This window comes from Cervus elaphus, chromosome 23, assembly GCF_910594005.1.
Source record: "Cervus elaphus chromosome 23, mCerEla1.1, whole genome shotgun sequence".
Taxonomy (NCBI): Eukaryota; Metazoa; Chordata; class Mammalia; order Artiodactyla; family Cervidae; genus Cervus; species Cervus elaphus.
Genome location: NC_057837.1, coordinates 59489750 through 59508464, shown reverse-complemented (window position 1 = coordinate 59508464; position 18715 = coordinate 59489750). Strand labels below are relative to the sequence as shown.

The 18715-nt window shown below is 38.8% G+C and overlaps 1 protein-coding gene across 1 annotated transcript in view; it reads left to right on the top strand.

Annotated features, from left to right (window-relative positions):
* The first annotated feature begins 210 nt into the window (after positions 1-210).
* RAD21L1 (RAD21 cohesin complex component like 1) overlaps positions 211-18715 on the top strand; it is a 34218-nt gene continuing 15713 nt past the window's right edge. The window contains exons 1-6 of the mRNA XM_043884900.1: positions 211-319; positions 2671-2846; positions 4083-4212; positions 5717-5810; positions 9355-9461; positions 16833-17003. Of these exons, the coding sequence (XP_043740835.1) occupies positions 2703-2846; positions 4083-4212; positions 5717-5810; positions 9355-9461; positions 16833-17003 (646 nt within the window). The 5' untranslated portion in view covers positions 211-319; positions 2671-2702. The remainder of the gene's footprint in view (positions 320-2670; positions 2847-4082; positions 4213-5716; positions 5811-9354; positions 9462-16832; positions 17004-18715) is intronic.

Here is an 18715-nt window from a genome sequence, read left to right as displayed (position 1 = left end):
CCCGGGCCCAGCCCTTTTCCTCATCCACGCCTTGCCGACAGACCATTAACCCTGCCCACTCCTGCCGCCCCGCCCCCAGGCCTGCTCCTGCCCACTGCCCCGCCCGGTTCCCAGATGCCCCGCCCCTCTCCCCTGTCACTCAGTGGCCCCGCCCCTGCCCCGCCCCAACCCGCGGCCCCGCCCCGCCCATCGCCCTGCCGCGCCCTCCCTGAAGCCTACCAGGTCTGAGAGCTGAGCGTCTAGGACTCACCTCGCAGACCGGGCGACTCCGCCTCCAGCCGCTGCTTCGGCTCGTCTCGCCTCAGACCCGGCGCTGGAAGTAGGGCGCTGGGTGGGATCCGGGGACTGGAGGCTGACTGGGTCACGGGGGCCACGGCCACCTTCATCCCCACAAGTGGCCTTGCCAGGCTCCTCACTGGCGCGAGCCCTGAGGGACCCTCTGAGGAGAGGAAACGGGCGCTTGCGGTCACCCCTCAGCCTCAGTGTCTCCCTCTGAGCCTCGGGCCTTCAACTCTGAGGAATCGTGTGGAGGAAGCCTTAGACGTTCGTGTCCTGGATGCTCGTTGTCTTCTCCTCACACCCCCACCCCCCACCCAACCCTAGCGCCTTCCATTCCTCTCCCCTCCCTCCTTCTCGCTCCCCGGAAGGAGTACCCCCCGTGGCTCTTCCCCCACCTCCCCGAGCGTCCACTTTCTGCCCCTTCATCCTGCCCTGAGTCTCCCCTTCGCCCACCACCCTCACTTCTCACCAGGGATCCCTTCCCACGAATTAAGCCCACTCCCTGGCTTCTACTGCCATACTATCCTTAGCTTTTCGTTGGGCTTCCCTGGTCGCTGAGACAGTGAAGAATCTGCCTGCAATGTGGGAGACCCGGGTTCGATCCCTTTGTCGGGAAGATTCCCTGGAGAAGGAAATGGCAACCCATGCTGGTATTCGTGCCTGGAAAATTCCATGGGCAGAGGAGCCTGGCGGGCTACGGTCCATGGAGTAGTAAACAGTCGGACACGACTGAGTGACTAACTCTTTTCTTTCCCTAGCTATAGGTTCATGAACTCAATTCAACCTACAAATAACTCTCAGGACATTGGGACTTTTGTGAGGGATTTGGGGGGCGGGGGGCGGGATTTTGTGGGGGATGGGGGATTGCAGGCGTGAGAAAATCAATGTCTCAGGAATACTAAATCACAGGTTTATTTTTTTTCTTAAAGCTTACTAATAATCATACACCTGGGAGTAATTGAAAAGGACAAACTGGAATTTATTCCAAGATACCAAACACACAGATTAAAAAGGAAGACAGTGGAGCCAAGGCAGACAAAGGCCATATTCATTAAAATCTTTAGCCCACCCACTGAGAAATGTGGTTTAGTAGATTGCATAACCACATTTATTTTAGGTCCAACGATTTGATTCTTGCGGTGGAAATGGCATTGATCACCTGAGTTTTTAATTCTGTGGCTGATTTTGTTTTCGTATTTATTTTGGCTCAGTTTTCCCTTTTATTGGAACTTTAAGAAAGAAGCAAAAAGATGCTTCTCTAGTGGCAGGTTAAGATTACTTATATGTAAGCAATAACTTGATTCTTTGTCAGTCGAGGTGTCCTGACGTTCCTTTGCTAATAATGAAGCCTTATGATGTTACTGAGAATAGTACAGTTTGTAGAAATGTTCATAAATTTTTTACCTTCAAGTGAAGGTTTTCTTTTACCATTCTTATTTCAAAACATTTAAATCCGATTCTTTTTTGTTCTTCTGATTCTTTTTCTGTAGTCTCTTGTTTTCTTAATTTTTCTACTTTATGGTCCTTTGGATTTCCATTATTTTAACTTCATAAATTAATACATCAATGAATAAACCATAGTATCTTAAAGAAAACAAAGGAATTCAATACCTGGATATAAATCAACGATCTCACACTTCCCAAACTAAAGTTTTAGAAAAGTGGTTACCTGTGTTTGCTTTTCTTAGTTTTTTCTACCTTTTGCTATTCTGTTGCTTTCCCCCTATTTCCATTTCCTGTTTGTTTTTTTTTTGTTTGTTTGTTTTTTATCCCCCCCCAGTCTTCCTTCTCTATTTATTTACTGTGTGTGTGCTAAGTTGCTTGTCCGACTCTTTGTGACCCTATGGACTGTAGCCTGCCAGGCTCCTCTGTCTGTGGGATTCTCCAGGCAAGAATACTGGAGTGGGTTGCCATGCCCTCCTCCAGGGTATCTTCCCAACCCAGGGATTGAACCTGCATCTTTTATGCCTCCTGCATTGCAGGCGGGTTCTTTATCACCAGTGCCACCTGGGAAGCCCATTATTTGATTATGCTGCTGCTGCTGCTAAGCTGCTTCAGTCCTGTTCGACTTTGCGACCCCATGGACTATAGCCTGCCAAGCTCTTAGAGTTCAAATCCTTTATATAGTATATGTACAATGTATGAAGTGCACAGTGATCAGAATACATTTAAACGAGGTGCTATTCACAGTTTTAATAGAGTTCTGTCATTAGTTTATAGTTTTGTATTTTAAAGCAGTTTCTTTTCACAAGAAAGTAATTTGAGTTGAGTAATGTATTGAATTAGAAGTTAATCTGTTATAGAATTAATGAGAAATGGTTTTGCTTACTATAAAATAACACTAATAGTGTTTTGTATTCAACTTTAAATATCTTTTCATATTCTCTCTAGTTCATTAAATATTATTAAGGAATACAGGCAACATGTTCTACACACATGTGCTTATGAGTAAGCGAGGGCCATTGGCCAAAATCTGGCTTGCAGCTCACTGGGAGAAGAAACTCACAAAGGCCCATATATTTGAATGTAATCTAGAGATAACCATTGAAAAAATTCTTTCTCCTAAGGTATGTTATTGATTAAAATTATAGGATGTATTTACTCTGGCTTATGAAGAGGAAAGGAATTAAAAGACATTATACCATGCAGTGTATTTCCTAGGAAGTTTTACTACTCAAATGGTCTTCTTTTTTTTTAATTCCTAAGCATTTATTGTCTGAAAATAAACATATATTGGTTTCTGTTGGTAGTTAACTTTTTAATATGTTTATCATAAATAGACTGGATCCTGAAAGATAAAGACCATGCTTTGTAACTATTTTGTGATTGTTTCTTATTTGCTAACAAAATATTATATACATAGTAGGTACCAAGTGAATATTTCTTAGAAAAATAATGAGTGAATGAATAGGGAGAGTAGAAGGAAAGGAGGATTGAGTATAAATAAAAATATATGTGAAAACTTCATTAAACAAAGTACTATATTCATTATAAAACAGTTACAAGTTACTAGAATTTGCATTAAAATATTATTTTAATATTTGTATAGGTTAGGAATTTTTCTTCTTAAGAGAAGGATGAATTATATATTACATATCCAATATAGTCAATATATAATATTTAATAATTTTCAATATATAATATATTCAATTATATATTGAAATCTTACCTTGTGCCCGGCACTGGGCTAGACTTTAATTTTTTTTAGTTTGTTTAATCTTCACAGTAACCCTATGAGATAGGCTTCTTTTAGCCTCAGTGAATGTGGTATTTAAGAACATGAACTTCTGAGTTGGTCAAATTTAATTTCTGCTTCATCTCTTTATAGTTTTGTTACTTACGTATGCTGTTTATCACGTCTGAGTCTCAGTGTTTTCTTCTGTAAATAGAGGTTGTTGTCAAAATTAAATAAATTAATGTATGAAAAGCTCTTAGGACACAAAATAAGTGTATAATAAATTATAGTCATTATTAATAAATTGAAGTTCAGGAAGGTTAAATGACTTAGCCTCAGCAACTGAACCAAGGCTTGAACGCAAGTCTGCCTGACTGCAAAGTTTATGTTGTTTTCATAAAATCAACAATAGCATATTTCATTTAAATGCCACATTAGATTATCTTCACTAAATTAAAAAGTTAATCATTTTACAAGATGAGGTAAAAGTTAAATGATTTACCTTAAATAAGAATACAAAAACATCTGCTTTTTAAAGAGAAGAAATTCTTATGATTTTATAATTTTCAAAGAACAGAGTTTATAAATCTAATTTTTAATATTCTAATACTTTAAAAATTATTGAAAGGTGAAAATTGCACTGCGAACTTCAGGACACCTTCTTTTGGGAGTTGTTCGAATCTATAATAGGAAGGCAAAATATCTTTTGGCAGATTGCAGTGAAGCCTTGCTTAAAATGAAGATGACATTTCGCCCAGGTATAAGTGTGATATTGATTTGTCTCACTTGTTTTTTTTCCCTTTTGCATTTTTAGTTTGGGTGGGCTCTTTTAATTGTTGATACTTTATAATTCCAGGGTGGGTATAATGAATGGAAAACTTCCTTTTGAGTGGAACTTAGTTTCCACGGTTAAGAACAAATTATATTATTTTCCTTGCTCTTTTACTGTGTTTGGGGCAAGAGGTTATACTTTCAAAAACTTGAAATGTTCTTGCATATTTACATAAGAAATGTATTTAAAGCTACCACAGTTGTATAAGAAACTCTGACATTCAGTTTTAATGGGTTTCTTTGTTTGCCATGTCTGCTTTTGCCTTTATGAGATAAATTAGAAATAATGTATTGACAGAACCTAGATATCAATAATTGTCATTGTTTTCAGAATTCTGAAGACTCTTAAATAGCACACTATTTATGAAATATTATAGAAAATCTCTAGGCATTCCAAAGTGCTAGAGATTTACATGTGTCATAAGTAGAATGTCTTCAATTTTTAATTTAATTTTAATTTTATGACTTTCGTCATTTTCCACCTTGTATTATGTTTATTTAGGTACAAACCTTTCCTCTCACACCAGTCTGCAAGCTCCTTGAAGGCAGTATCTTTGTGATATTTATTTTCTGAATCACTTACAGTACTTGTCTCAGTCCCATGTAAATAGTGTTCCCTCAATTAGTACTGGTGAATCAATATTGACAAGGTTTTTTTCTTTATTTAAAATATTTGTAAGATTTCTAGATAGTTGTGGTTCACTTATATATTCCATAAATATTTATTGAGCTCATACTTTGTGTGAAACACTATGTTAGGCTCTGGTTACAAAGACAAGCAAGACAAAGTCCCTTTTGGCCTAGTGAGGAAATCAGATAATGAAAAAGATATTTTTAAAATTATTATAATAATTATAGATTGTGCTATGAAGAAATATGAAAAGAGTACTACCACAGAAAATAACAGACATGTATTTTAGTTAAGCAAGTTGGGAAAAGCCTTTCTGAGTGGATAGAATTTAAGCTTAGACTTGAAGAAAGAGAAGTATCCAGCCATGTAAGACATCCCTAAAGGAATAGCATTCTGGACAGAGGGAACTGCAAGAGCCAAGGTCTTGAGGTAGTAAGGTGCTTGACTCATTCAGAGAGCAAAAAGACCAGTACGTTTCGAGTAGAGTGAGTAAGGCAAAGTGTTGTTAGATGATGCCTACAGGTTTTGTAGGGGTGCAGGGCCCTGATTAGAAATTTAAATTTTATTTAAGTGTACTAGGGAAGTCACTGAGTCATTTTAAGTTTGAGGGTGATCTGACCTAATTGCATATTTAATATATCACTCTGGCTGTTTTGTAGAGAATAGACTGAAGAGAGGTAGGAGCAGATTACAGGGAAACGAGTTAGGAGACTAAACAGTCCAGTGAGAGGAAGTAGAGATTTAGTTTATTGAATGTGGGGGGAGTTTTGTTTCATTTTTTTTTTTTTTATCGTTTTCAGGATTGGTTGACCTTCCAAAGGAGAGTTTTGAAGCGGCATACAGTGCTATCACATTGCCTGAAGAATTTCATGATTTTGACACCCAGACTATGAAGTAAATTATTTTATTTCTTTTCCTTCAATTTGATTTTCCTGGTAATTTATTGCTTACATTTTCAGATTTCACGAACACAAATAGAACATAGTTAATAGCTGAATTACTCATGTAGTTGACAAAGACTTAAATTTAGTGCAAAATTTCAAAGAAGAACACCAAAAATGTATCATTATGTTTGCTGAATATAGTTTGCAATATTGACAGTACAGTCATTCATTCAATATTTGTTGAGTGCCTTCCATATGCCAAGCACTGTTATAGGCGCTGAGGAGGTAACAATGAATAAAACACTGTTCCTGGTTACATGAATCTTATGTTTTAGTTGCAGAGAGACAGATAATAAGACGAACAAGTAAATACACAATATACTAGGAGATGATCAACATTATGGAGAGAAATAGAAAATAAAGTATCAGAAAGGTCAAGAAAGGCTTTACTGATAAGCTCTGAACAGAAACCTGAAAGAAATGAAGGAATAAATTATTCAGTAATGTGGGGAAGAAAGTTCCACGTAAATCAAATGAAAAAACTCTAAGGCAGAGCGTGTTGGATCTGTTCAAAGAACAGCAAAGAGGCAAGTGAGTCTGGAGTGGAGTAAATGAAAGGCCCAAGTGGTAGGATATGAGATCAGAGAAGTAGCTGGGGTGCAGATGTCAGAGGGTGTTGTAGGCTATAATAAGGACTTTTCTTTTACTCAGATGGGGTGCACAGGAGGGTTTTGAACAGGTTAAGTGACTGGATCTTGATTTCAACATGCTTCCCTCTGGCTACTTACTAAAAGGGGGAAAGGGAGGAAGCAGAGAGCCTGTGAAAAAATTATTGCTGTAAGAAATCAGATGAGAAATGGCAGTCTCTGTGATCAGTTTTTAGTCTTCATTTTATCTAGATGGTGTTTGCTAAGGATTGGATATGGCTTTAAGAAAAAGAAAGAGGTGAGGTTGACTGTATGATTTCTGGTGTGAGAATGGAGTTACCAGTTTAATAAAATTAGGATAACTAGAGAATGGCAAGCTTAAAGGGGCAAGGTAAAGGAAAGTAAATTAGGTTTGGGACATATGTTTTGAGATGGCTGTTACACATCCAAGGGAGCAGGTAGGTAGTTGAATATGTGGGTCTGAAATTCAGGAAAGATGTTTGATGGGATATATAAATTTGATGGGATACATAAATTTGAGAGTTGTGAGTATTGATAACTTACGGTGAACAGTATCAGATTTGTGATGTCCAAAGAAGAAGATTTAGCTTCCAGGACCAGGGACCAGGCTTGATCATTCAAGAGCTTTTGTATAGCAGAGTTTTATTAAAGTGAAAAGGGACAGAGAAACCTTCTGACATAGACATCAGAAGGGGGCTGAGAATGCCCCACTCACTAGTCTTCAGCAAGGGAATTATATACTTTTTAATTAGTTATTACAATAAATCAAAAGAATGTGTCAAGTTTGTGAAAATTTTACCAGACCCACTCCTACAATTTGCACTTTAGGATAACAGGATCAGAATTTAACAATAGAAAAATCCTACTAGATCCACTTCCATAATTTACATTTTAAGACATCAGGATTAGTCAGAAGGTTTTCAGGATGGAGAAACTGTCCTCAAGCAGGATACGTTGTTGTTATATAATCCCTAGTTCAGTTCAGTTCAGTTCAGTCACTCAGTCGTGTCCGACTCTTTGTGACCCCATGAATCGCAGCACGCCAGGCCTCCCTGTCCGTCACAAACCCCCGGAGTTTACCCAAACTCATGCCCATTGAGTCGATGATGCCATCCAGCCATCTCATCCTCTGTTGTCCCCTTCTCCTCCTGCCCCCAATCCCTCCAAGCATCAGGGTCTTTTCCAATGAGTCAACTCTTCGCATCAGGTGGCCAAAGTATTGGAGTTTCAGCTTCAGCATCAGTCCTTCCAATGAACACCCAGGACTGATCTCCTTTAGGATGGACTGGTTGGATCTCCTTGCAGTCCAAGGGACTCTCAGGAGTCTTCTCCAACACCACAGTTCAAAAGTTCAATTTTTCGGTGCTCAGCTTTCTTCATAGTCCAACTCTCACATCCATACATGACTACTGGAAAAACCATAGCCTTGACCAGATGGACCTTTTTGGCAAAGTAATGTCTCTGCTTTTTAATATGCTGTCTAGGTTGGTCATAACTTTCCTTCCAAGGAGTAAGCGTCTTTTAATTTCATGGCTGCAGTCACCATCTGCAGTGATTTTGGAGCCCAAAAAAATAAAGTCTGACACTGTTTCCACTGTTTCCCCATCTATTTCCCATGAGGTGATGGGGCCAGATGCCATGATCTTAGTTTTCTGAATGTTGAGCTTTAAGCCAACTTTTTCACTCTCCTCTTTCACTTTCCTCAAGAGGCCTTTTAGTTCCTCTTCACTTTGTGCCATAAGGGTGGAGTCATCTGCATATCTGAGGTTATTGATATTTCTCCTGGCAATCTTGATTCCAGCTTGTGCTTTCTCCAGCCCAGCGTTTCTCATGATGTACTCTGCATATAAGTTAAATAAGTGGGGTGACAATATACAGCCTTGACGTACTCTTTTTCCTATTTGGAACCAGTCTGTTGTTCCATGTCCAGTTCTAACTGTTGCTTCCTGACCTGCATACAGGTTTCTCAAGAGGCAGGTCAGGTGGTCTGGTATTCCCATCTCCTTCAGAATTTTCACAGTTTATTGTGATCCACACAGTCGAAGGCTTTGGCGTAGTCAATAAAGCAGAAATAGATGTTTTTCTGGAACTCTCTTGCTTTTTTTGATTATCCGCTAGTACAGAGTTTAAACTGAGTTGTTTGTTTTGTAGTCATCAGTTCCCGGCCTAAAGAAAAAAAAACATTTTATGTGACTAAGACTAAAGAATGTAGAGGAAAAAAGTTTGTCCTTTCCTCCTCTTTGAGAGATCCAAACCCCTATCTCCTCCTTGAGAGCTTCAGACCCCTTTCTCCTCTTCTGGGAACCTAGACTTCTTATCAACCTGCCTAGGAATTGACTCTCTCAATATGTAGATGGAACTTTAACCATAAGTCATAAGAGATCCCTAAAGGAATAAGTGTAGATTTTAAAGAGAGGGGAAGGAAGGAGAGAAAGTGGGGGGATGAGAGCGATCTGAAGACTGGATATTGATTCATTCTTATTAGTTAATAGTCTGGGAGATGAGGAAGAACTAATAAAGGAGATGGAAAAGGAGCAACCAATGAGGCAGAAAGAAAATCAAGATACAGTAGTGTGGTAGAGGTCAGTAGTTATTGCAGGGGTTAAGAGGAGAAAGTGTTCCATGAGGAAGGGAGTGAACATCTATTTCAAATGCTGTTGATTATGGTGAGTAAAATAAGGATTGAGAATTACTGGTTGGATTTGACAACCTGAAGATGATATGCATGTATAATAAACTAATGTTTGTAAGTAATACTATTGAGCAAATTCTCCTTTATTTTTGTAATAAAACCTGTTTTTTAAAGGATTTTGTTTGTTTCTCAGTATACTGCAAAGTCACTGTGTTCTGTTCACATGTTTCCCTCAATCTTGTATTTCTCCATAGTGCTATTGATGTTTCAGAATGCTCTATTCAGAACCAAAGCAAACCAGAAGAAATCACACTTAGAGAAGATTATGGCAATGATCTACTTTTCCACGCTGGAAGCTTTGGTGAGAACATTTGAGAAATTAAAGCTACAAGTCATAATCAGTTATATTTTCATTTTTGTTGTATAAATAAAACAACACCAAAGCTATTTCTATGCCAGCAGAAATATCTGTAGAATGAATTTTTGATATATGAATTTAACCCCTGCAGTGAGTTTATCTTTGCCTTTTTCTAATATAGGTGTCAAATGCTAAGACTCAGTCTTAGCCTATATTTCCCTTCTCAGTGTACAACCATTTACTGAATATCTACCATATGTCAGATACTGTCACAGGATGGGCAATGCAGAGTTTAAAGAAGCATTTCTTGCCTTCAAGGAACTTCAGGCTGGGAGAGAACAACTATAACAGTTGTTATAGTTAACATGTACACAAGGCTTTGCATGTGTGCTGCATACAGAGTCTTTAAAATATATTTCTTTTAAATATGATATCAATAATAAGATTTTAAAATATCTTGGAAATGAGGAAGAAATACACACTAAATATACATTGATTGGGAAATAGAAACTATTTAATGTATTTTCAAATTGAAGTTATATGGTGTAATTTAACTTTATAGTATTTGTTCTTTTTTGTGACACTTACCACTCTCTGACTTGTATCATGACATTTATTGTATTGGTCTGTATTATTCTGAAAACTCCATGAGGGGAAGATCTGTGTCATATTCATCTTTGATTTTCTTAATGCTCAATGCGTGAGCATAGGAGAAGGATGGCCTAAACCTGTCTTAGATGGAGGAGGGTGGTCAGGATAGTAATGTTTGAGCTACATCGTAACCTCCGCTTTTCATCCTGACTCTTCCATAACTCTTATGATCTATAGCAGTGTTTCTCAAATGAGCTATGGTGAAGGACCAATTTTATACTTTGTCAATTTCTGATCTGTCATGGAGTGATACTTTTGTAAAATATAATAAAAATGAATTACTAGAAAAATTAAAAAATTTTAAATCAACATATAAGCCTTACGTTTTTGTTATTAAATCCAACATGTATAAAATTACTCTATGACATTATCTTAAAACTTTGTAAATATTTACCTATAATTTGTGTATTTACTCTGTTGTGGATCATCACTGTCCACAGACCCTACTTCGAGTAGCACACATCTCTTACTGGCTGTTACCCCAAACCTTGAAATCTAACACATTGGTAGAGTTAATCGTAGTTCTTACTGCCCAAGGCACTTTATATACATTTCCCTGTAAATACTCTTCAGCCCTGATGCTTTAGGATCACTTTTAATTATGTTTTCTCTAAGCTTCATCCCAGTGTCCGTTGTTTTTTTTTTTTTTTTTTAAGTTGGACATGTCTCTCAGTCTCTTCCCACATTTTATACATCTGTGCAAGAGCAATTGTCTTTAAATTCCTTTTTTTTTTTCCATGTCACATTCCTCTTAAGTGCCTTGGGTCCTTATAACTAACTGATAGACACTTCTGCCTATCCTCAAGGCACTCTACCGGTTTATCATCATCTTTATTCTATTAACTTTGTTTTACCTTAATACAGACTTTTTGCTCCAGTCAAGCAATTGTCGTACCAGTCACCCGATACAGTTTAATTGTTCTCAATTCTGTCTTCCTCTACAGTTCAAGAAGGTGGGAAGAATATGTTCAGAGTAGACTGACAGACCTGGGTTTGAGCCTGAGCTTCCTCTGTTGATTTGCTGTGTGATATTGGGCAGATCACCTAGCTCATCTGAGCCTTACTGCCCTATTTGTAAAATTGGGATATTGCTAGCAACATCACAGAGTTATTTCCCATACTCTCTCCTTCAGTACTTTCTACCAATAAGGAACTTTTCTCTCCTTCAAACACTAGCTCAAACCTAATGTCCTCTAAGAGATGTTTAATATTATTTCATCCTATTCTGGATTATAAAATAAAAGTGAAACCAAGACTGTTTCCTTAATTTTTTGGTTTAATCTCAGGTTCTCATGATGCTCAGTGCTCAGAATATGGTACTATTCATAAATGTTATTGTTGTATTGACCAAGACCAATTTTTCTTTTGGAGGCTATCAAGGTGTACCTGGAAGATGAGAACAATATTTTTAGTTCTTTGGAAAAATTAATCTCTTCTATTGAGCAAATCTTTAGTTCAGTGCAGTCAAAGTTGCCTTTTTTAGCTTTTTTTCTAGAAGAAATGTGGGTCTTGCAGTGATACTTCATGATTTTCTTTATCGATTAGCATTAACATGGGTTGTTAGATGAAGGGAAGAGAGGACCAACCTCTAACCTCTAGGATTTTCAGACTGCTAGACTCTCATCTCTAAGGTTTAGACTTTTGGACCAAGAGACTCAAATCCAAGAAAGGGATATGCATGTACTGACAGCCAATCTGGAAGCAGGTCTGTTTGAAGCAGGGAGTTCATTTTATCTGCTGCTGTCAGTGTCTTAGGAGTTTTCTGTCATAAGTCTCCATTTTGGCAGAATTCTAACACTGATATGAAGACTGTCTTTGCTGGGTTAAGATCCTGGCTCTATCACTTCTTAGGATATGACTGTAGGCAAGTTATAAAACCTTTCTGTGGATATTTCCTTGTCTGTACTGAGGACTGTAATAGTATTCTCTACTACATAATATAATGCATGCACATAATAAGCACTCAGTTTATCTTAGCTTACCAGGTGTTCTTTTTTAAGATTTATTTATTTTTTTGGGCTTCCCCAGTGGCTCAGTGGTAAAGAATTCAGCTGCAATGCAAGAGACGCAGGAGAATCAGAGAATTTGTTCCCTGGGTTGGGAAGATCCCCAGGAGGAGGGCATGGCAACCCACTCCAGTATTCTTTTTTTTTTCCATTTATTTTTATTAGTTGGAAGTTAATTACATTACAGTATTGTAGTGGGTTTTGTCATACATTGACATGAATCAGCCATGGATTTACACGTATTCCCCATCCCGATCCCCCCTCCCACCTCCCTCTCTACCCGATCCCTCTGGGTCTTCCCAGTGCACCAGGCCCGAGCACTTGTCTCATGCATCCAACCTCACTCCAGTATTCTTGTCACGAAAATCCCATGGACAAAGGAACCTGGAGGGCTGCGGGTTCACGGGGTAGCAAAGAGTTGGACACACACACACGTTTACTCATTTATTTCTTTTTGGCTGCACTGGGTCTTCATTGCCGTGCAGGCTTTCTCTAGTTACAGCAAGCGGGGGCTACTCTTCATTGAGGTGAACGGCCTTCTTACTGTGATGGCTTCTCTTGTGGAGCACGGGCTCTAGGGAGCGCAGGCTTCAGTAGTTGTGGTGCTTGGCTTAGTTGCTCCGCAGCATGTGGGATCTTCCTGTACCAGGGATTGAACCCATGTCTCCAGCACCGGCAGGAAAATTCTTAACCACTGGACCACCAGGGAAGTCTCAGCTGACCAGATTTTGTCTTTCTTACTGCTGTGTCTCCAACCCCTAGCATATTGCCTAATACCTAGTCGTTCAATGGGCTTCCCTTGTAGCTCAGTTGGTAAAGAACCTGCCTGCAGTGCAGGAGACCTGCGTTCAATCCCTGGGTTGGGAAGATCCCCTGGAGAAGGAAATGGCAACCCACTTCAGTATCCTTGCCTGGAAAATCTCAAGGACAGAGGAGCCTGGTGGGCTGCAGTCCATGGGGTCGCAAAGAGTCGGGCACGACTGAGTGACTACCACTTACTTAGTCGTTCAATAAATACTAAACAATGTTGTAAACCCATTCTTTAATATTCTACCTACTTTTCCATTATATAGAAGGCAAACATAACTCCTTATATTCCAAACCCTCATTTTGGACTAACAACTCAAACAACTGAAGCTCTAATGTCCTTGAAATAATATGAAATAATACTTGATCAAGCAGGATGCTGCTGCTGCTGCTAAGTCACTTCAGTCGTGTCCGACTCTTAGCAACCCCATGGACGGCAGCCCACCAGGCTTCTCCGTCCATGGGATTTTCCAGGCAAGAGTACTGGAGTGGGTTGCCATTGCCTTCTCCGATCAAGCAGGATATGACCCACCTAAGGTAGAATAAATAATTCTACTGCCAATAATAATTTTCTGGGAAGTTATTAAATTGTATCACCACTAAAAGCTCAATCCTAGTATTTTGGCAGTTTTTCCTCATTGTATTAGGAAAAGCATTAGACTAGAAATCTGGTCTTTACTGATTAGCAGGATGAATTTACTTGAATAATTCAAATAAGTTTTTCTCTTTTTCTTTTTTATTGAAGTATAGTTGATTTATAGTGTTGTGCCAATCTCTGCTGTATAGCAAAGTGACTCAGTTTTACACATATAAACTTTTGTTGTTTAGTCGCTAAGTCATGTCTGACTCTTTTGCACCCCACATGGACTGTAGCCTGCCAGGCTCCTCTGTCCATGGGATTTCTCAGGCAAGAATTCTGGAGTGGGTTGCCATTTCCTTCTCCAGGGGATCTTCCTGACCCAGGGATCAAATCTACATCTCCTGCATTGCAGGTGGATTCTTTACCACTGAGCCACCTGGGAAGCCCTTATGCATATATACCTCTTTTTTTTTTTAATATTCTTTTCCATTATGGTTTAACCCCAGGAGATTGGATGTAGTTCCCTGTGCTATACAGTAGGACTTTGTCATTTATCCATTCTAAATGTAATAGTTTGCGTCTACCAACCCCAAATTCCCAGTCTATCCCTCTCCTTCTCTCTTCCCTTGGCAACCACAAGTCTGATCTCTATGTTTGTGAGTCTATTTTTGTGTTGTAGGTATGTTCATTTGAGCCATATTTTGGATTCCACATACAAGTGACATCATATGGCATATGTCTTTCTTTTTCTGACTTACTTCACTTAGTATGATAGTCTTTAGTTGCACTCATGTGGCCGCAAATGGCATTATTTTGTTCTTTTTAAATGGCTGAATATTAGGTTGGTGTGAAAGTAATTGCAGTTGTGTGTTGTTGAACTTTGCTGTTTGACATTGGAATACATTCTTAAATAAATGTGGTTATGTTATACATCATTTTAATGCTCATTTCTTTGTGTTTTTTTCTTGCTAATGACTTATTACTTGCTGTTTATTTTATATTTATTTTAGACTAGGGAAATGATGTTAGACAGAAAAAGCAGATTAGAGCAATTTTCTTACTTGAGTTCAAAATGGGTTGTAAATCGATAGAGACAGCTCACAACATCAACAACATGCTTGGCCTAGGAACTGCTAATGAATATACAGGGCAATGATGGTTCAAGAAATTTTGCAGAGGAGACGAGATAAGGTAAAGATGGGAAGTGTAGAAGCTGGCCATTGGAAGTTGACAGTGACCAATTGAGAGGATGCTGAAGCTGAAGCTCCAATACTTTGGCCGCTTGATGCAAAGAGCTGACTCATTGGAAAAGACCCGATGCTGGGAAAGATTAAGGGAAGGAGAAGGGGGCAACAGAGGATGAGATGGTCAGATGGCCTCATCAAATCAATGGACATGAGTTTGAGCAAACTCTGGGACATAGTGAAGGACAGGGAAGCCTGGCCATGCTGCAGTCCATGGGGTCACAAAGGGTTGGACACAGCTAAGCAATTGAACAACAACAATTGAGGGAATCATTGAAGCTGATCCTCATACAACTACGTGAAAAGATGCCAAAGAACTCAGTGTTGACCGTTCTACGGTCATTCGGCATTTGGAGCAAATTGGAAAGGTGAAAACCTCAGTAAGTGCGTACCTCATGAACTTGGTACCTCATGAGCTGACTGAAAATCAAAAAAATAGTCATTTTGAAGTGTCATCTTCTCTTAGTCTGTGCAACAAGGAACCATTTCTGTATCAGATTGTAACATGTGATAAAAAGTGGATTTTATACGACAACCGGCAATGACTAGCTCAGTGGTTGGACCAAGAAGAAGCTCCAAAGCACTTCCCAAGTCAAACTTGCACCATAAAAAGGTCATGGTCACTGTTTGGTGGCCTGCTGCCACAGCTTTCTGTATCCTGGTGAAACCATTACATCTGAGAAGTATGCTCAGTAAAAAAACAAGATGCACCGAAAACTTCAACACATACAGCCGGCACTGGTCAACAGAAAGGGCTCAGTTATTCTCACAACAATTCCCGACCACGTATCGCACAACCAACACTTCAAAAATTGAACAAAAACTTTATTAAGTTTTGCCTCATCCAGCATATTCACCTGACCTCTCACCAACCAACCACCACTTCTTCAAGCATCTTAACAACTTTTTGCAGGGAAAATGCATCCACAACCAGCAGGAGGAAGAAAATGCTTCCCAAGAGTTTGTCAAATCTCAAAGCACAGATTTTAATGCACAATGAGGTTTAAGTGATTTTCTCCAAGGTCATGGTGCTAGTAAGTGGCTGAACCAGGGTTCCAAGGAGCATTTTGTAAATATTTATTTATTTGGCTGCTCTGGGTCTTATTTGCAGCATGCAGAATTTAGTTCCTCAGTCAGGGATGGCCCAACCAGGCCCCTTGCATTGTGCACATGGAGTCCTGGCCACTGGAGCACCAGGGAAGTCCCAGGGAGCCTTTTGGAATGGTGCTGACAGTGTGTGGGCACTGCCCTGAACGTCCACAATAACTGTCTGCTTTCATCCCCACAGCACCTCTAGGAAGTTGATATGGTTGTTGAAGCACTTGTCCAAGGTAGGGCCGCTGGAAATGAAAGTCTGATTATCTGAGCTCAGAGAGTCTCAGGTCACTAAACACCTGGTTACAGATGAGGACACCAGGGCTGCAAGGGTTGGTGGTGATGTGAAGTGAAGTGAAAGTCACTCAATCATGTCCGACTCTTTGCGACCCCATGGACTATACAGTCCATGGAATTCTCCAGGCCAGAATACTGGAGTGGGTAGCCGTTCCCTTCTCCAGGGGATCTTTCCAACTCAGGGATCAAACTGGGTCTCATGCATTGCAGGCAGAGTCTTTACCATCTGAGCCACCAGGGAAGTCCCCGTACAACAACACAAATCAGGCAAAATACACATATATCCCCTCCATCTTAAGCCTCCCTCTCCCCCACCCATCCCACTCCTATAGGTCATCACAGAGTGCCAGGCTGGACTCCCTGTGTTGTACAACACCTTCTCACTAGCTATCCATTTTACATATGATAGTATTTGTAGACTTTTTAATGACAGCCACTCTGACAGTGTGAGGTGGTACCTCATTGTAGTTTTGATTTTCATTTCTCTAATAATTATTGATGTTGAGAATCTTTTTGTGTGCCTACTGGCCATCTGTTTGTCTTCTTTGAATAATTCAAGTAAGTTTTTAGATCTCATTTTTCTCATCTATAAAATGAGATGAGTTATACAAGATGATATCTAAATTCTAGCTTCTAACCTTAAAATTTTGTGTTGCTATGACCAACTCAGTATTAATGATATGTATTTATTTAGGGGAGGAACCTGAAATTCTCAGAAGACATAGCTTATTTGATGACAACATATTGCTGAGTTCCAGTGGTCTTTTACTTGAACATAGTTCTGAAAGCCCCATTGGAGAAAAATCTCTGTTCTGTGGCAGTGGAGATGGATTTGGAGATGAAGGAGCTGCAGGAGAAATGATTGGTATGCTCTCTGGTCATATAGAAACTGGATATTTGTTTCAGTCAAATTACTATAACAAACTGCAAGATTTATTCCAACAAACAGAAATTTCGGATATGCCTCTGTGTCATATAGATTAAAATATTTTTTACATAAGTTTTCGAAGTCTATAGTATATTTAAACATTTAGGCTAGATCTAAGTAAATAGCCATCTTTGACACATTTATTATATAGGTGGTGAAATACATTTATCATATAGGTTCTTGTTTTTCTTTCTACAAATTTCTAGTTTCTAGAGAGGAAGAAGTGAGGTTAGTGTACTCCTCACAAAATATACTAGATCGTATACTAGAAACATTGTTTTCTTTAGCAAAAATTGTGGGACGGCTAGTCTAAAGGATCTGTCTAGCATTTTATATTATTATTTTATTGTGATCTTACTGTAATCATAGAAATAGGATAGACAAAACTGGGAAGTCTAAATGTACCTAATTATAATGATACTGACCTTTATATATCAAATCTTTTTTTAATTATCTAATTTACAATAAAAGGCTGGTTATGGCAAACTTAATGAAATTTGAAAACTATGAAAAATAGTGGCTTTACCTTAGATCTCTACTAAAGGGGTTTGAGAACTTTTATTTCTTGATTTGAAATCTAAACATGGCTTTGTAACAAGGCTACTATCTTGGTAGTTTGGTAAATATTTTCTGACATTAAACTCTTAAAAATACATGTTTAATAAAGGAAAGGAAATTAAATATATAAAATTTCATATCCTACTGCATGAAATATGGCAGTCTAGGTTGTTGTTTAATCGCTCAGTCATGTCCGACTCTTTTGTGACCCCATGGGCCACCAGGCTCCTCTGTCCATGGGATTTCCCGGGCAAGAATAAGGGAGTTGGTTAACATTTCCCTCTCCAAGGGAGCTTCCCAACCCAGGGATCAAGCCCACATCTCCTGTATTGGCAGGTGGGTTCTTTACCATTTGAGCCACCAGGGAAGCCCCATGGTAGTCCATGTAACCAGTCAAATCTAATTAGGTAGAGTTCACTCTTTTTTATATCCCTTGACAACTCGTTGCATACTAAGCTATCAAGTGTTTAGTGAACAAATGACAGATTCAGCTCTGTATAAGAAAAGTGTTTATTTTGTTTTCAAGACAATCTACTGCAAGATGATCAGAATATCCTGTCAGAAGAAATGCATTTAAATATAGAAATTTCCCTGCTTCCTGAGCCTCCTAATACTGTAGTGGGTATGTAGGAATTTTCTTTTGTGTAGAAAGTGAATAGATATTATTATTCAAATTAAGCCTCAAAACTTCTAGGTTTAAGTAGCAGTATAGTATAGTGAAAGATATTAAAGAGAGTTGTCCCTCAAACTCTTAGCATGATTTCGACAATAGAGCATAGAAAATTAAGTTTTGAGAAAAGTACAATGATGGGTGTTTAATCAGGATTGGGTTTATTTGTTATGAGAGCATATTTAAATAGTCTGGCAAAATATCCTGCTTTTGAATCATTAAAATAATATGTTACATAGTAAAAAGCATCATTAATGTTTGACATTAACATTGTTATTATTAACATTAATACCACATTAATATTAACATGGCTTGATGATCCACATACAGTTTTATAGAAATCACAAATATGGGGATATTTTCTACTTGAAATTGATTGTGAAAGTACTTCAGATGATTTGAAGTCTTTGTAGTCTGATTT